At 40.0% G+C, this 17979-nt stretch overlaps 1 protein-coding gene across 2 annotated transcripts in view; it reads left to right on the forward strand.

Annotated features, from left to right (window-relative positions):
* The window catches only part of Plc21C (Phospholipase C at 21C), a 326807-nt gene that overhangs the window by 155583 nt on the left and 153245 nt on the right, over window positions 1–17979 (forward strand). For both annotated transcript variants that reach the window (XM_089234814.1, XM_089234813.1), the window contains exon 3: window positions 16819–16887. In XM_089234814.1, coding sequence (XP_089090940.1) covers window positions 16819–16887 — 69 coding nt within the window. The remainder of the gene's footprint in view (window positions 1–16818; window positions 16888–17979) is intronic.

The raw sequence follows: 17979 nt of genomic DNA on the forward strand, positions 1-17979 counted from the left end.
ATTGGTACCTCGTGTTATTAGCATAGGGTGCTTAGATTTGATAATGTCTTGAACATGACTTGGGAGAAACGCCGAAAAATTTGGTGTAATTTATAGTCGTTGCGGCTGGAATCAATAAGTGAAGAACTAGTCGATTAATCGTTTTTTTTCCCCAAATCTCAAGAACTGTTTAGTAATAGTGACTTATATTTTAGTTTCGTTTTTGAATTAATTAAAAAAAAAAATGTATACGTGAAGTCAAAATTATATAAATGTTAGCCCCAGCCGTTAAAGGCACGAACTTCTTCGTTTAGAGGAAGTAAAATCGTAACAAAGTGTTACCGTAGGTGAACCTGTGGTAGGATCATTAAAAGAGATTTCGTGAGTTCATGATTTCGTCGTATGATCAATCCGCGCTAAGCCAAGACAGCCGGAGAAGCAAATGAAACACGGAAAAAAAATGGCATGAGAGCCGAGAGAAGAGAAGGCAGAACGTAAGTGCTAATAAGAGAACAAAAGGTGCCGTATTCAAAATGCCGGAAAAGGCATTAAATAATAAGAGTAAAAAGATTCATACGAATTAATCAATGGATAATTAATGTAATTAGTTTCAGAAATAAAAAAACCTGAATTTCCTAAAAGATAAAAAACGCATTTTCAAACGGGGTGCGGGAAGGAAAAAAAGGTTGCGAACCACTGCTATAAGAGGTAGGATGAATACAATTAAACCATACGTGCACCTCGTCCGCATTTCTCTGAGGAATTTCTAACGAATTGGTACATGTTGGAATGTGCGTATACGTGTTGTGAACCTAACGAAGTTTTTTTACTGTGTAGATGTGCTGCCATCTGCCATTCAAATTTTTTAAGCAATGATTTACTAATAGTACCGTTGTAAAGGTAGGATGAATACACGACCCTTATTTTTGGCTATCCTGACCTATTTCATATAAAAATGTCTCGGTTTTTGAATGGAGTTAACTTACATATTCATGATCTTGATTAAAATTCCGAATATAGGAAATTTGCATAATATGGATGATGTTATGAAATATTTCCTACGTTAACAGACACATTCATGAAATCAAAAAAAAAATGGTGCTATTTATTACTCCAATTTAGCAATCACATGCAGAATACGTTAGGTCCCAATATCCAGTTATTGGATGGGTGGTAACTTAGTAACTACCCCCATGGTAACTTGGGGCCTGCGATTAAGATACTTTAGCAGTTGGTTGAAGACGACCTGGGAGGCAGAGAGAATTGAAATAATAAAGTTTCAGTTTTTTGTATTTGTACTATACTTGCGCGTGCGTGTTCGCTTTTGTTCCAAGATTCACCATGTGCCCTTAACCAGTAATAATATTTATACAGGTCTGGAGAAGGATAATACCTCTCGATCATCGGACAAATATTAACGAATTCCCCCCCCCCCCATTATGAAGAGAAAGTTCGGTAATGACAGTGGTTTCCAACACCTGTGCTACAATAAATACTCTATCAGCTGCGACGTAGCAACTTACAGGTTGTAATACCCAAAAGTTTTTTACACACTGTGTTCGGCTTGAGCTCTATGTTGAAATTCGGAATAAATTCTGGGGGGTACTCTGGGATCCCTGAAAGTATCCCCTCTGAGCAGGATGATAGATAGATATAGCAGCTAATAACCCCGGAGTGATGCAAAAAAGGAAGTGCGAAGGTTTCGGTATCGATCTGACTGCAAGGCGGCATTGGTGTGTGTTCAGTATTTTGGTTGAAGTGTGAAATGTGCTCGTATATTTATGGACCGACTTATTTTATCCCCACTTTTTTCTATGCATCATCCTTTTCCCCGTTACTAAAGTTTTCTAAAACGGAAGTTTCACCATTTTTAATGGCTAATACTCCACTCGGGTGTAAGAATAAAAACTTATCGACCGATGACGCTTCTACATAGCCTTCGAAATAAAAAAAGAAAAAAACCACCGTAAAAAGAACAGGGCTAAAGTAAACCGATATAGGAAAAGCGCGGACTACGCCCCGGGGACTCGTAATAACAGGCTCGGACTACGTGCCGGGAGAAGTAGAAAAGACTTCGACATGTCTTAACCTCGAGTAGTTGTACGTAAGAGAAGATACGGGCAGCCCTTTTTTTTTTCTTTTTCACTATGAAACTCTCTTGTGTCTTATCTCAAGAGATAAGAACAGGTGTAATGGGTATATATGTATTTGATATGTAAGGGGGAATAAAAGAAAATACATTTTTTATTTTTCTCTGCCGAATATGGAAAGGAACCGCAGAGGAAAATGGAAAATCCCTCTCGCTATCTCTTGTATAAGTCTTTGTTGTCGAGATTGTGCCGGGGAAATAAAGCAATAAGAGATCGATTGAATCGGGGTTTTTTTTTTCTTTCGGAGATTTCATTTTTCTCTCTCTCTCTGGGATAAACCGTTTCGCTTAATGGTATCGAGGTATCAGCTGATGTTGAGAAATAAAGATTACGTATACGATGACGCGATTATGGAATTGTGTGATAATTGCAAAATGAACTCGCATTTGATTGACAGACCGGTTGTGCCACACGAAGATTGTCCGAAAAGTATTAGAATTATGGGACTCGCATTCGAGAGGGAGTAAAACAGTAGAAAACGGGTCCGAGTTACAATCCTGACAATGTGCTTGAAGTCTTGACAATTAAAAAATAAACAAATTAAAATTTTGAAAATGCGAAATATTAATTTTTTAAAGATAAGCTGCTTATGTATTCAAAATTGAATTGATTATTTTATTGTAGAGGGTGTCTCATAAATTCGTGAATACACTGTAACCTCACTACAACGATACTCGGTACAACTATAAATCGCTCTACAACGATATTTCTTCAAGTCTTGTTTTGAAATGTCTGTACTGTAAAGTCAAACTACTGCCTCTCGATAAAACGATAATTCCTCTAAAATGACATTTTTTCCCCCTTGGTCCGCAAAGTATCGTTATATCGAGGTTTCACTGTCGTTTGAAAATTAATAAGAGTTGAAGGAATTGGTGATAAGCGGAAACACCGACGATGCCTATTATGAACGTGGGGGGTTGTCCATCTCCCGCATTACCAAAAACACAATTCTTTCACTGAAGGAAGGGGCCCTCATCCTGTATCCACCTAAAGGCATTCACTCTTCATTGGACTTTGCTCGGTGTTATGTTTTGTTGGTGTTACGTCAAGGTTTAACATGCATGCTTATTCATCTTGCAGCTGTGTGCCCTCCGCAGACTTTCAACACGATACTACTTACATAACCTGAAAATTCAAGCATTCAACATTATCACTTCAAAATATGGAAGATAGATAGCTGCAAAAGCACGAAGCGAGCGCAACTCAGACAACATAAATACGTTAGGGGAAATACATACGCTTAAAACACACATTGCGGCTTCGTCAGAAATTCCGCAGAGGAATGTGCGCGATCTAGTAACAGTAGAAGCGTGTGATCTCCCCGCAGAGACCAAGAGGCCTGCAACGGTACAAACTTTACGATTCGAAATATGGATGGCAACACTAAAAATTCATACGCAACCAGAGTGTTAGGTACCTACTTACGCACATAACACACTTCCGGCACAACTCTAATCGGTAGTAAATTGCCTATGGCGATAGACCTGAGTTGTGTTCGATTAGAAAGAAAGTAAGTATTAGAGCGTGTGCAGCTGCCTTTTTACAAAATCACTCAAGTGGCCCGCAGTTTCCATAAGGTTGAGCACCTCTGGTTCAGAAGCTCAGTTGAAGCACTTGTCGATTTTGGGATCCTCTTCAAAAATAAATGTAAGGGAAACTCCTTTATTCACTGCAAATATAATGTCCCGGGAAAACGTAGTGTTTACTTTCCACTCACTGTATGTATTCCACTCCCTCATTTCATTTGTTTTTTCATTGGACCATATACAAGTGCCACACCTAAAAAACGGGAAAAACGCTCCATCCTATGTTTTATTATCATTATTAGTTCTCTCAATACTATGTATAGGATGCTACTTTCAGGAGAGAGAAAACAGAGCAGCGTATACTACTATAAATATATAGAATATACGATGGATAAGACGACAACACTCTGGCAGATTATCACTGGGTATGACGTATCTCGGGGGCTGATTATAGTACTGCGTGTGTGTATGTGTGTCTCGGTGACGCATTGGATGAATGAATAAATACACAGTGTTTGAGTGCGGGCGTGTTTGCTCAGGACGACGACGACGAACGACGGCTCTGGGCATCGACGAAAACAAATTATTATTATCATCGATCGTGTCCGTGATAGAGAATAAAAAGAGGAAGAGAGAGAGAGAACGAGAGAAATCCACGTTCACGTTATTTCTATTCATAGGATCAGCAGAAATAAGGGCACCTCATTTTTATCCATACATAACGTTATGTTTTAATTTTTTTTTTTTTTCACGTGCTAGAGCCAGGGGTGGTCTGATTTTGCCCAACTCGAAAAAAAAACCCCCGTTTGAATGAGAAAACCAACCAAAAACTACACCTTAAAACTGCAGTTGGGGCCGTTCAAGTATTACGTCAGCAAATTTTAAGCCATTTTTGACTCCCCCCCCCCCCACTCTTGTCAGCACTGCCCCCTAACGCATATTGGTGGGATCAAAAACGTACGCGGGAGGGGGGGAGGACATAGGGGGATCGTGCGCCCCACAGTTTTTTTAATGCAAAAAAAATTAAAATTTCGAAAGAAAATCCGTTATATGTTACTATAATAAATTTCTGTTAATTTCAATGCTATTTGAAAGGTAAGAATTCAAAATTTCTCTTTAAGAAATTCATTGCGACCCACCCTTTAAGCCATATATGGTGAACCCCTTGACCCGCAGACCAAATGTGGCCCTGAAGGTCATCTGCTTTGGCTTGTCCCCCAAACCTAATTTTGTAAAAATGAACTAAGCGGCACATTTACAAATCGCTTAGATGACTCGTGGCACACTGAAGTAGGCCTCAAGGATCACTTTCACATTCAAAGATTACTTAAGTAACCCGCGGCACAGTTCCAGAACACTTAAACGATCCGTGGCCCATTTAGAGATCCCTTGAGTGACATGTCGCACAGTTTTAGAGCACTTAAGCGGCCCCCAGTGCGGCTCTACTCAAATTACCCGCGGAACATTTTCAGATTGCTTAAGTGATATGTGGCATAATTACGGATCACTTGAGTGATGCGTGGCACAGTTCCAGAGCACTTAAGTGGCTCGGACACATTTGCAGAGCACTTGAAGGATCCGTGAAACATTTAGAGATCACTGAAAGTGGCTCTTTAGGGGACTTAACAATAGGGGGAATGTCAGTTCAGGTGCCAAATAACTATCGAAAGGTTTTTTCCCCGTTTTTGGCTCACCGAATAAGATGCCATTAAGAATATTTCATATCTTCATAAAGGGTGGTTGATGACGTAAGCATCATCCAAACCCTCCCCCTTGTCATCAAATGTCAGCAAATATTAAACCCCCTCCCCCAATCGATGCTGACGTAATATTTGAATTACCCCTTACTCGCAAACAGTATGATTTCTAATGCATTGTCATACTCTATCTGAAGAGAAATACATTATTAAATCTTTTATTTAACCAAACGCGCCCCCACGTTAATATTCCCGAGGAAATTCTGTCGTGTAGGGGACGCGCTGGACAGAAAAAAAATTGCACGAGGGCAATAACCGTGATAGACCACATGGTGACATGACGAATCCCCAAAATTAGAAATTGTACTAATTTAAACAAGCAACATGATTCGTATGCAAACATGGTTCGAAATATTGCATACAGGATAAAAAGATCAGAAAATAAAATGCATATAAAATGAAATGTTGCAAAAACACTGTACAAACAATTAAATTTGCCAATTGTGCATAGAATATGCTCTGGAGAACCATTTGTGCATAGCTGGTGCAAAACAACACTGTACAGAACGGAAATAAAAGAATATGCATCATTAAAAAGTTGACTTAGGCACATGGGTAAGGAAAGTGTAATACAAGGCTAACATTATTAAATCTATGCATTCAATGCTATTTATATTATAGGGGTTCGGGGAGGGGGGGGGGACCCACGATATATAAACTCATCGTAATAAGATGCAAAACGATTCTGGCGCCCCCATCCCCAGAATTTTCTGCAATGTTCAGCCACTGATATAAAAATTACGTAAATAGTTACCGTATATCGCTAGATCTATTATATAAATATTACTTGTGTTTTCTTCATATGCATCAGTATCATAAATTCAATTCCCCCCCCCCCCCAGAAAAAAAAACAGGAATTAGTTTTTGCAAACCCTGCTCAGAGCTCATTGAAAACCCTGGCTGACTTATCCAGCATCTTTGAACGAAAGTGTGAAGTCAGTATTATACGTGATAACAAATCACTGTTACTTATTCTGGTTCTTTTTCAAATGATGCGAGACATTAATTGAAGTGGCAAACCTGTATTTTTTTCACAGATTGAAGATGATGTGTTCGCGGGCGCCCAGGTCGATAAGATACTCGCCTAAAGTACCAAAGGATGTTTAGAGGTGTCGCGAGTTCGATACCAGGTTCGTCCTTGTCAGAAAAAACTTTCCTGACACAGGGGTACAACAAAAACGGCGACATGACCGCAGAAAAAATTGCTATCGCAGGGAGTCCCCCATCGAGGGCTTACGTACCAAAAATTATTTCACGCTATAGTTCAGGAAGCACATAATGAAAATGGATGCAAATGGTGTCCATGCATTTAGGGTTTGGCGCCTCCAACGATACCCACTGGTATACTTATGAATACATCTTGAGTTTTGCATATCAGACCTTATGACACGGTATCATCGTACCAGAATTATTTTACACTGTGCCTCAAGTAGACAGTGCAAATAGAAACTAAATAGCTAGCTACAACTTTTGACAGATCCAACGATACCCCCCCGCTCCCCCCTTTCAGTCAGTCCCGGCTCAAGCTTCATTGTTTGTTGATACTGAATGACATCCACTGATGTGAATGTATCTTCGGGTTTGCATACCAGGCCTACGACACGGTTTATTGTACCGAAATTATTCTACGTTGTCTCAAGGAGTACCTAATGCAGATAGAGGCAAAGAGTGTTGATAAATTCTCAAGGGGCTACCAATTGTACAGATCCAACCCGATATCCAAAGTGTGGATACGTCGTGAGGTTGGCATACCATACCTACGACATTTTATTGCACCAGAATTATTTTACGCTATGCCTCCAGAAATACACAATGCAAAAAAAAAAAGAGGCCGATGTCTATATGAATTTCGGGTCTGCTAGTTTGAACCAGTGGTTCCCAACCTAGTCACGCCAGTACACTTCCCAGGAGGCCCCAGAAAAATAAAATAAGTACGCTTTCTTAAACACAATTATTGTGTTTATAGTTTTTCGGATGCTAATTACTGGAAAAATAATTAAAATCCCATCACGTCTAGTTTTTGAGATAAAGTGAAAATTAAATTTCAGTAGTAATGCATATATAGGCAGAGTACAAGCTACATTGAAACTGAGTTATAACAAATATAGTGAACTATTTCCAAAGATATTCCAGTGAAATTTATGGTGATTTTTGAGCAGAGAAATTCAGAATCTAGCATCGCTTTTGTCTGATGGGCTCTACTTTTTGGACAGAATCAAATTTCAATGGTGATGCATAAGCAGCACACAACAGCAGCATTCAACGCATGAAACTGTGCGCTATTAACAAATATAGTAAATCGTTGCCAAATATAATTCAATGATTTCTGGGTGATAATGGGGGCGCTGATTCCGAATCTGGCATTCGTTTTGTCATATTAGCTGTACTTTTTGAGAGAAAGCGAAAATCGAATTTCAATGTAATACATAAGCAGCATACAAATCACATTGAAACTGCGCATTATGAATAAATACAATAAATCACTGTCAAAGATATCTCATTGATTTTATGGTGATTTTTGGGCCTATCATTATAATGACAGAGCTAGGATATGAATGACAAGTATGTATATTTATGAGGTGGTACAATAAAAATCCCAAACTACCTTATTTGGAGTTATTTCCCCGAAAATATGAAATCATTTTGTGAAGACAACTTTAAGTGATAGGAAAAAAAAAAATGAATTGCATTTTTGGAATATCAATACTGAAAATTGTATAAAAAAACCAGCTGTATCAAAACTTAAAAAGCTTTCGAAAAAGTATTTTTTTGTAGACTTGTGTAATCAGTAACTTCAGTAAAATGACAAAAAGTCACCGATTTTGGCATGTTTTTTTCCCAACATTCTGTGTCATCCTTAAGTGGATTTCCATGCTTATGAATAGTGAGTGATTGGCGCTTTCAGTTTGTGTTTTGGAGCGAATTTTATAACTCTGTTTATAAGATGAGGAATTTTCTTCCCTTCATGACGGGGAAAAGCCGATTGTACATTTTTTTTTTCAAATAGGGAAGAAATACGAGATGAAAACTCCATTCGACAACTTCCGGGGCCAGTTAGTCTAATATACCGTATTTTCAAGTATGCAAAACGAGGAATGAGGGTCCGTAACGAGCTTATTGAAATATACAGGAAATTGCGAATATCGTGTGATGTGTGTGTGTGTTTGCATACGTAACAAACACATACTCCACGCAATATGCCGTTATTATTATTTATTGCATTTGGATCTCTCTCTCTCCCCCCCCCCCCCACATGCGAGTTACTTACTGAGCGTGTGTGAGTAATTGGAAATGCATTTATTTCCAGCACCGGATATACGTACTCCTATGTATATTGTACGTACATAGTATAGTACATCTCAATACGCTCGCGATGACAGCGTAAACTAAAACCCTCCAGACTCTGTGTTTATCCTCGAGTTTCTGTCGCGTGCGGGAATAGTATTGGATGGTTTAGTCGGAGATGAGGCACTTATCGTCGATCTCTGGAGGGAGTCGTAGGTTTGGTGCTGCATGGGAAGGGTAGGGCCTGTGTACTGTTAATTTTAGTAGTTTGAATATCGTGATGGCAGTTGTTGCTGTTCCGTCTCGCTGGTTATGTTCACCTGTTCTCAGGATGATACAGGACGGTGTTTCCGAACGTGAGCAATAACGCTCCCTTGGAGGGAGGGGTGGAACTTGGAATTGTCTGGGGAGGGGGGGGGGCGGCGGTAGGAGCCCTTAACATAGGATCTCATGGGTTGGGGAGCGATAGGAGAAAATTTTTTTCAATAAGTGGGCGATGGAACAAAAGTTGCGAAACTCTGATGTAGGATCTTATTTTGAATTTTCATTTTTTCCGATTTATAGCAGTGTTCTTCAACCACTGGTCCGCGGGAATTTACTGCAGGTCCGCGAAACATTTCACCGAATTCGTATTTTTAGCCGCTACATAATCTTTTATTTAATATTGTACTGCATCTATATTGGTTTTTATTTTTATCTTCGTCCATGAGGGCTGAGAATTCTTTTTTTTCCGGTCCGCAAATCATTGCCTCCATTCATTTATTTTATTTGGTCCGCAATTTCTCTCATTAACTTATTCTTTGGCTGTCCTGGAAATATTTATCCCATTTATTTTTTTGCCAGTTCGCAGATTATATCTTTCGTTTATAAATTTTTTGCCTGTCCTCGAATCATTTCTGTCATGCATTTATTTTTTGCAGGTCCGCAAATTATTTCTTTTACTTATTAATTTCTTGCTTGTCCTCGAATCGTTTCTCTCATTTATTTTTTGCAGGTCCGCAAATTATTTCTCTCATTGATTTAATTATTGCTGGTGCTCAAATTATTTCTCCCGTTATTTTTTTTTTCTCCGGTGCCCAAAGTATTTCTTTGTATTAACTTTTTGCTAGTCCGCAAATGATTTATTTCACGCATATTAAATGTCTGCCCCCCCCCTATTTTCGAATTATATCTCCGATTAATTTTTTTGCCGGTCCGCAAATTATTTCTTGTGCTCATTTGTATCCTTTTCAGACCCGAGCATTAATTTTTTGGAATTTTTATAAAATGATTTTGAATTTTTGAGCCTCAAAAATTCATTAAAACATGAATGCAAATCTTTCAGTTTCTCAAATTTTTCATATTTATTTATTTTTGTGGAAAAAGTGATTTCGTTCACAGATTTTTCCAGTCGAGATGATGAATGGTATATTCATCTCCACGCGCAATTTTTTGTTCAGAATTTTATTGCGAAAAAACATGTAATCACGTTTTTCCCAGGAGGCACTTTCTCCTAGAATCTATCTTAAAAACCACCTGAAAGTTCAACTTTAAGTGCTGCCTTTTGATGGAAGCCCCTGAAGTTAATATTCACAATATTTCTAACTCGAAACTTACATATTCCTTTCAATTAGGGCTTAACTGCCTGTGGTCAAAAGAAAAAGTTCTACAGTGACAAGTAGCGACCCACACATTTGTGGCACCAGGGTCTCAAAGGGATATATTGCTGGCGCTCATTTCTCCCATTCATTTAGTTTTTGATGGTCCGTAAATTATTTCTCGCATTCAAGTGTTTCCGGTCCGCAATTTTTTTTATCGAATTTATTCATTTTTTGCTGGCGCGCAAATTATTTTACGCCAGCGTTCAAGTCGAATCGGCGAGATGACCCGTGTGCGTGATGACCATACTTCCCGTTTTTTGACACGATAGTTTTTTTGTTGTTGTTGTTGGCGTGATTTCGATGTGAGTGCAGTAATGACAGTTAATTTCCGTACCGTTTGGTGATAATTGCGTGGCTTTGCGTTAATTGGCAATGGCTAGTACGAAGTCCCGTTTTTCCGAAGGGAAAAAAAAAATCCTTACGATTTTATTTCATCGATGAAAAACAGAAATCCTTTTTATATTTGTCCTTGTACGGTTTTCATTCGGTTTCCAAAATTTACACGACTGTCTGATGGGGCACGAATATACTATACCGTATATCATCTTTTATAATATAGTATATATAACTTATGATATTTTATTTACGATTTTTCTTCTAAAGATTTCACTGGAAATAAATCCCCCACCACCACCACCACCATTCAATACCGAAACAATTTCATGTTGTGGCATCGGAAGCAGTTGAGGGGAGGGGGGGAAAAAGAATTTTCTGGAACATAGTTTCTTGTTTTGAAGGGGGTTTGTGGGAAGAGAAAAACGTGTTCTGGCAACGAGAAGAGATGGAATATCCAATAGCGTTTGAAAGATTCCAGGATAAAAAAATAAAAAGGAAAACGCTATTGAAAGGTTGTGCTATATAGGGGTGTGGAAAAAGTTCTCTTTTTCTTTCTTTTTTTTCCCCCAGTGCCAAAAGAATGAAATAAAATTGTACGGAGAAAGAGAGAAATGTTTTTAACACCGACAGGGAATCCAATCACTCCATTCCGTTGCACATCCCCCCCCCCTTCCCCGCTGTATTCTTGACCAATAGAAATAAGAAGTAGATAGAAATTACGTTTCGATGCTGCGGAAATCTTTTTTCTTTTCTTTCCTGGCAGTGAAAGTGTTGCTTTATTTCCTTTTTTATCTGCAGATTTTTTAGATCTTCTAAGAAAATCTTTATAAAATCCACTTTTTTGTGTGCTGAGTTCCGGTCAACAAAAAATGTTCAGTGTGGTTTATTAGGGGCCATTCAAGTATTACGTAAGCAGATTTTCAGCCATTTTTGACCTCCTCCTCCCACCCCGTCAGATAAACACTGACACCCCCCCCCCCGGCAGCAAAATTTCGTTACCAGCTTAAAATATTTCATATCTTCAAAAAGGGGTGGTTGATGACGTAAGCAACCTTTAAACCCCTCTCCCCCTTGTCATCATAAGTCATCAAATCCGAAGCCCCCCCCCCCCCCGATGCTGACGTAATACTTGAATGACCCCTTAGTATCTGTGTACAGAACCCGTTAATTCCAAGTTTTATAGTCTGCGGGACACGTGGCCCCACTGGTCATTTGGAAAATAGATACGTGATGGAACAAAGAAAAGGAATTGAAAGTGTCTTACAATTTTGAATACCGCAGTACGTTTAAGGGTCGCTGTGTTGGTCGAGTGGTCGTAGTGACGGACTCGCATCGCGAGAACCCGGGTTCGAACCTTACTGGTGCCACAAAGATGGTCGGCTGAAATTGTTTTTTTTTTTCCTTTCTTTTTTGTGGTTGCCAACTTTGGGGTGCGTATGCGAGCCGATTTCTCCTATGGAAAGTGTCTCTCCACAGACAGCAAAAGGCCTACAACGCAAAGTTATTCGATCTAACATGTAGTTTATTTCTGTGTAATGCTCGTTATAGTGCTGCCATCTATTTTTCAATATCTTCCACTATCTATAAGTGGAGATTGAATATCTGTACCGTTGTAGAGGCCTGTTGCTTTCTGGCGAGACTTTTTAATGGGGGTGGGGGGGGGGGCGAATCAGCTCTCATTCGCACCTTTAAATATTGGGAACCACAGGAAACTAACTTCAGCCGAGCACTACTTGAAAGATCTGCAGGGCATGCCCCCCCCCCACATTTATTTTATGAAATACAAAAATATAATGTGCCGGGGGCTTCTGCATGGTAGTCCCGTCAGCCCCACCCAAACGTGGACTATATTGTAGGGGGCCACAAATACTTGTGAGAACAGGAGGGTCGAATGTAGCTTTGTCTGGCTGTCAAAGGAAATTTTCACAAGCGAATTGTACTCTTTGGGAACCTTTGGTCCATAACCAAACTTTTTTGTTCCATCGCCTGCGTGTCCTTTCTCGAGAATTTGTTTTCTCATCACTCCCAACTCAAGCAAACCCCATAGAGCCCATGTGATACCCGTAGCTTCTACCACCCCCGGATCTTTCCATCGTTCCCAGGGGGTGATATTGTCCACTTTGAGCAAAGCGAATTATGTGTACATGAAAATTCTAGACAAAAAAATAGTTAGCCTAATAGGGAGGTAACCCTTCAGAAAGCTTTCGCTGTAAATATCTGGTACTGCCCGGTCCCTCCTTACTTCATTGTAAACTGCATGCGAGGTGGAAGATCCCCTCTTCAAGCTCGGATCTTTCTACCATTTTAGTTTTTCTGCAACCCTTGATAGTTTTGATACCCCCCCCCCCCCATGACTGTCCGGTATCTTTACAAGAATGCATTCGTTGTACATTTATTCGTAGCCGTTTTTTTTCACGATGTGGTAGACAGATGGCAGCACTCAAACACACAGCAGAACATGCTTGACACCGGGGCTTGGCGGCATATCAAAAAAAAAAATTTAGGTGCCAGCCAAATTCCTTAGGGGCCAAGAGCGATTTTTGTCTCAATATATTTTTTTTCGACTTTTCTGAGACTAATTTTCTTATGTTAAATAATACCGATACCGGTTTTATAGTCGCCATGGTAACCTACTTCACCAAGCACCAACTCTGGCCATATCGCTTTACTGCAATTTACTGCCGTTAATGAGATGGGTTGGAAATGAAGGCGCTGTCTATCGGCAGTCGCCTCAAGCTTGTTAGGGTAAATATCTATATCCTCCCCCGGGTTTGAACCCGGGACCGTGACAGCAACCGTTCACGGTGGTAGACGAGCGTCTTACCACCACGCCACTCTGGTGCTGCCAGGATGGTAACCTGGTGTCTGGGATTGGTCAGGTAAATCTCCCTGCTGGCCATATGAAAATCTGGGTTACTTCTTTGTAGGCCGAGTGAATGTCAAATCACTTCATCGGAGATCAAAGAGAAATGAAAAATACTGAAAGACCACCTTACGGAGATATCCAAGATTCATCCGCACTGAAATGAATAATACTGATAAAAAGTCCGATGAAAATACAATGAAAAATACTGATGAAATCAATTTTAACCCCCTTAACGATCATCGTCCAAATGCGAATGGAATAAATTCAATCCAATCTTTGCGTTTTTCCAGAGTTTTCTATCCTCTCCTCACCATCGCGAAGCTTTATCGTGACCGTATGAACCGAAATTGCTTTATAACCCCCCCTCCCCCTTCTTTCTATACTCCTGTTATTCTCCTATAGGCTGAGGGTGAAAAAGAAACATACTGTATGCTCTAATCTACTTCATTTTCCCTTTCCTATTTATTTTCTTTCTTCCATTTCTTTTATTTTCCCCGTTTTTTAGTTTTTCCTTTTTCATCTGTTTTTTTCTTTTCCCTTGTTTTCCCTTTTTTTTAACGTGTGGTAGGTTAGAACAAGTTTACCACATTTATCGCCAATACTTACAGGCAAATTGCCCAACGAGGTGGCTGACTTAAGAACATCATGGATCCCCGAGCCATTTTTTGGAGGCCCTACCTACTACTGCTACACCACACATGCACCCCCCCCCCCCGCGGAACCCCCAACGAATCGGTACATGCGGGAATGTGCGTGTACGTGTAGTGAAATTTTTTGTTTCTCTGTAATGCTTGTTATGTGTAGTGCTGCCATCTGCCACCAGTTTTTCTAACTATGAGTGAAGTGTTATGATTGAATGATTTATCGTTGTAGGACTGTTGCTCTCTGTGGCGAGACTTTTTAACGGGGAGATCGGCTCGCATTTGCGCCTTGAAGTTGGGAACCACAGAAAACCAACTTCAGCCGACCACCACTGTGGGGTTCGAACCCGGATCCTCGTATCGCGAGTCCGTCACTATAACCACTCGACCACCACAGCGGCGAAATAGAAGCCAACCAAATTTTTTTTACCCAAAGCCTGTATGTGAAGAGGGCGCTGAAGTAAAACCCCGAATGTACCAGATTGGCCGGGAGACGGTAATTGTGACCAAACCTATGTTAAATGTGTACTATTCTTTAATATCTCGCGGAAACGGGGAATTCCACGTGGCATTTTCTCCATTATAAATCCTCTTTAAATAGCTTCCCGTATCCAGAGGATATTCAAATAGATGCTAGAAAAGAGAATTTTCCTTTTTTTTGCTGTCGTTGTGTCACAGGTGTCAATGTTGAAGAAGAAGTAAAGAAAATAACCAGGAAGTGAAAATATCGCTTCCGGGGTCTCTTTTCCTTCATTCTCACGAATTCTTTTGTTCCTAGTATTTTTTTTTTTATTCTCCTTTCTATTTGTGTGGAAGTTTTCCTTTCCTTGGACGCGTTCAGAATGGGGATGAATGGGAAATAGTGTTTTTAAAAAGAGTTATATATTCACCCTGATTGTTATTGTAGTTATTTATGTATGTGCAGTGTATATGGCATGGGTAATGAATGTCCAGAGTGTTGGTGGTGGTAGTTCGTGAATTGGCTGACTAAAGACCGAAGTGGTCCGAATTCTCGTATACAGTATATCGATCCTCAGCTGAATGGCTTGGTGAGTCTGCAAATCGACCGATGTCCGAAGTCTTACTACTGGTAGAGCAGAACAAATAATGCTAATTTTCAAAAACACTTTTGCATAGTTTGTTCAACCGTCCCTCAAAATAATTTCGAGACGTTTGTCCTGTCTTTTTTTTTTCTCCGCGGAATCGAAAATTCAATAAAATTAAACTGTTTTTAAGAATTTAACTGTTTTATTTTGAAGTTTCAAACTACCCACATTTTTTGTAGTTTCGAATCGGAAGGGCTGTGTCATTTTCCCTAATCGTGCCAGTATCATCGTTGTGAGGAAAAGAAATGATCGGGCTCAGAATTGGCGATTTCTATTCCCCCCCGCATCCAATCACTATGCGGTATTTGTGAGCCAATAAGGAAGATTCTACGCCAAAATAAGAAGAAACGAAATAGGATGCTGCGTTTCAAAATGTGGCAAACTTGCTAGGTAGTCTTAATGACATTTATGGCAAACAGTGCAGAGGTCTTCTATCTCTAGGAGGTGCTGCGCCAGCTCGGTACTAAATCAGGGCCATCCTTATCAGATGCAGGAAAATAATTTCAATGTCCAAAGCCGGTCCCGAAAACACTTCATCGAATTCTTAAAGCCTCTCCTCATTCGTTGTTCCTGTGGAGAAGAACGCTTTTGTAATTTCTACTACAAGCCATATATAATAGTTATTATGAGCTTATTACTCTGAAATCCGTGGATGTTCTCAACACCCCCTTTGATTATAACGAACGATATTTTAATTGTAGGGTAATTTAAAATTACCATTGCACACACATATACAATATATTCCGGAACTTTCCGCCGCTTGTGTATGAATCCGGTGTGGATATACCCGTCTTCTTTCGACGCTCCTCTGGAATTTGTCTTGGAATTCACGTCATCCGAAGTCTGTGAAAATTTAATTTACTCCTTTTCTCTTGTGCGTTCGAATTTTCAAAGTTGACTTCCGCGGTACTTCCCGTCTACTACTTCCCACCCCCTCCCTCCTCACCCACCCATTTCCGTCTTCGACGCTTACAGTCCCGTGTGCTCCTTAATTTAAATATTTGAAACTTCGTTATATATACAGTTTTAAAAGTTCGTTCGTTCCAGTGGCGTAAAGTCCTCTGGCTAGTGGTGGCGGAGGGGGGGGGGGGTGGCTTTACGTTTAGAGGCCGTCAACCTGTTCCTACCTTCTGACCTCGGCGAGTATTTGATTAACGAAGCGAGATCATTAATGTGCCATCAATTATGAACTCAGCCGTTAATCTCTGCCCGGTAGGTTTAACGTCATACATTGTGTGTGTACACACATGTTATCGTCTTTGTGTCTGGGCGGAATTTCGATTTAGACCGAGTTCTTTGATTTTGAATAACCAAAACAAATCGATTGGCAACAAAACAGATCTTTCTATTTTGCTATCGATGACCTTTCGTAGATACATGGTAGTTTGGCGTCATTTTTCAAGGGGTTTTTTTTTGTTGTTGTTGTTGTCTGAATTGACTATTGTGTGTGTCTATGAAAAATGTCTCGTAGAACATGTAATTGATTATTCTGCCTCTGCCTACTAACTGAATTCTGTTCTTTATTCTTACAGGAAACGGATTATCTGGAGATATCGTCTATCCGAGATTGCAGGACGGGGAAATACAGTCGCGTACCTCGAGTGAGTACGGTTTCTCAGTCTTTTTTTTTATCAAACCCCCCCCCCCTTTTTGCATTACTGTTCTATAAATACACTACTCACCCCATAAATCTGATGCACTCAACTGATTTTCGGATGGTTCAGCATTCATCGATAAAGAAACACGTTTTTAGGTACAAGTACCATACTGACCTTGGCGGCTTTTGGCGGATAAAAAAATAGGAAGGGGGGGGGGTGGAACTTTTTGTTTCAATTTATTATAAACCCAGTTTAATTAAAACCGGCAATTGTATTTTTCCTTTAGATTATTCCCTCTTTCGATGATAAGGGACAATTAGTATTTTTGCGGATTATTCCGCTTCCGGTGATAATTGAAAGGGACACTCACAATCTTGCAGACTATTCTGCACTGAGGGATAAAAAAATATTTATATCTGGAGTGTCCATTTCGGGGACAATACGGGGCTTGGTTATTATTATTATTATTCCACTTTCGGCGATAAAGGATAAAATATTCTCGGATTAAATTTCGCTTTCGGTAATGCGTGGAAAATGACCATTAGGTCTACTGTTCCGCCCTTGGTGGACAGTGAAAACAGCTTGTAGATACACGGACGGTCATTTGATCATTTTTGTCTCACCACGGTCATTTTCTGCACACGAGGGCTAATTAGACCGGGACCTACATTTTATTGCCGATTCCGAACGACAGGCTTGTTTCTTATACTCATTGAGAGGTTGGTGCGCTAACCCCTCGATGAGGGACTCCCTGCGGTGGCAATTTTTTTGCTGCGGTCAAGTCGCCGTTTTTGTTGTACCCCTGTGTCAGGAAAGTTTTCTGTCGAGAACGAACCGGGTATCGAACTCGCGACACCTTTGAACATCCTTCGGTACTTTAGGTGAGTATCTTATCGACCTGGGCTACCCGTGCCCATGCACGGACGGAAATTTGTATCTGATAGTGTGAGAATCAAATAAAGCATATCTATAAGAACCCCCAGAATGAACTTATGTTCGTTAGAAGTTAGATAAGCATCCAGCCAGCTTGTTGAGAAAGCAGATTGAGTTCTTGATTAAGGATTTTGATTCGTCCTTTATAAGGACACATTGAGC

This window comes from Pholcus phalangioides, unplaced genomic scaffold, assembly GCF_987345545.1.
Source record: "Pholcus phalangioides strain wild (caught in Gottingen) unplaced genomic scaffold, Ppha-v1.0 ptg000008l_1, whole genome shotgun sequence".
Taxonomy (NCBI): domain Eukaryota; kingdom Metazoa; phylum Arthropoda; class Arachnida; order Araneae; family Pholcidae; genus Pholcus; species Pholcus phalangioides.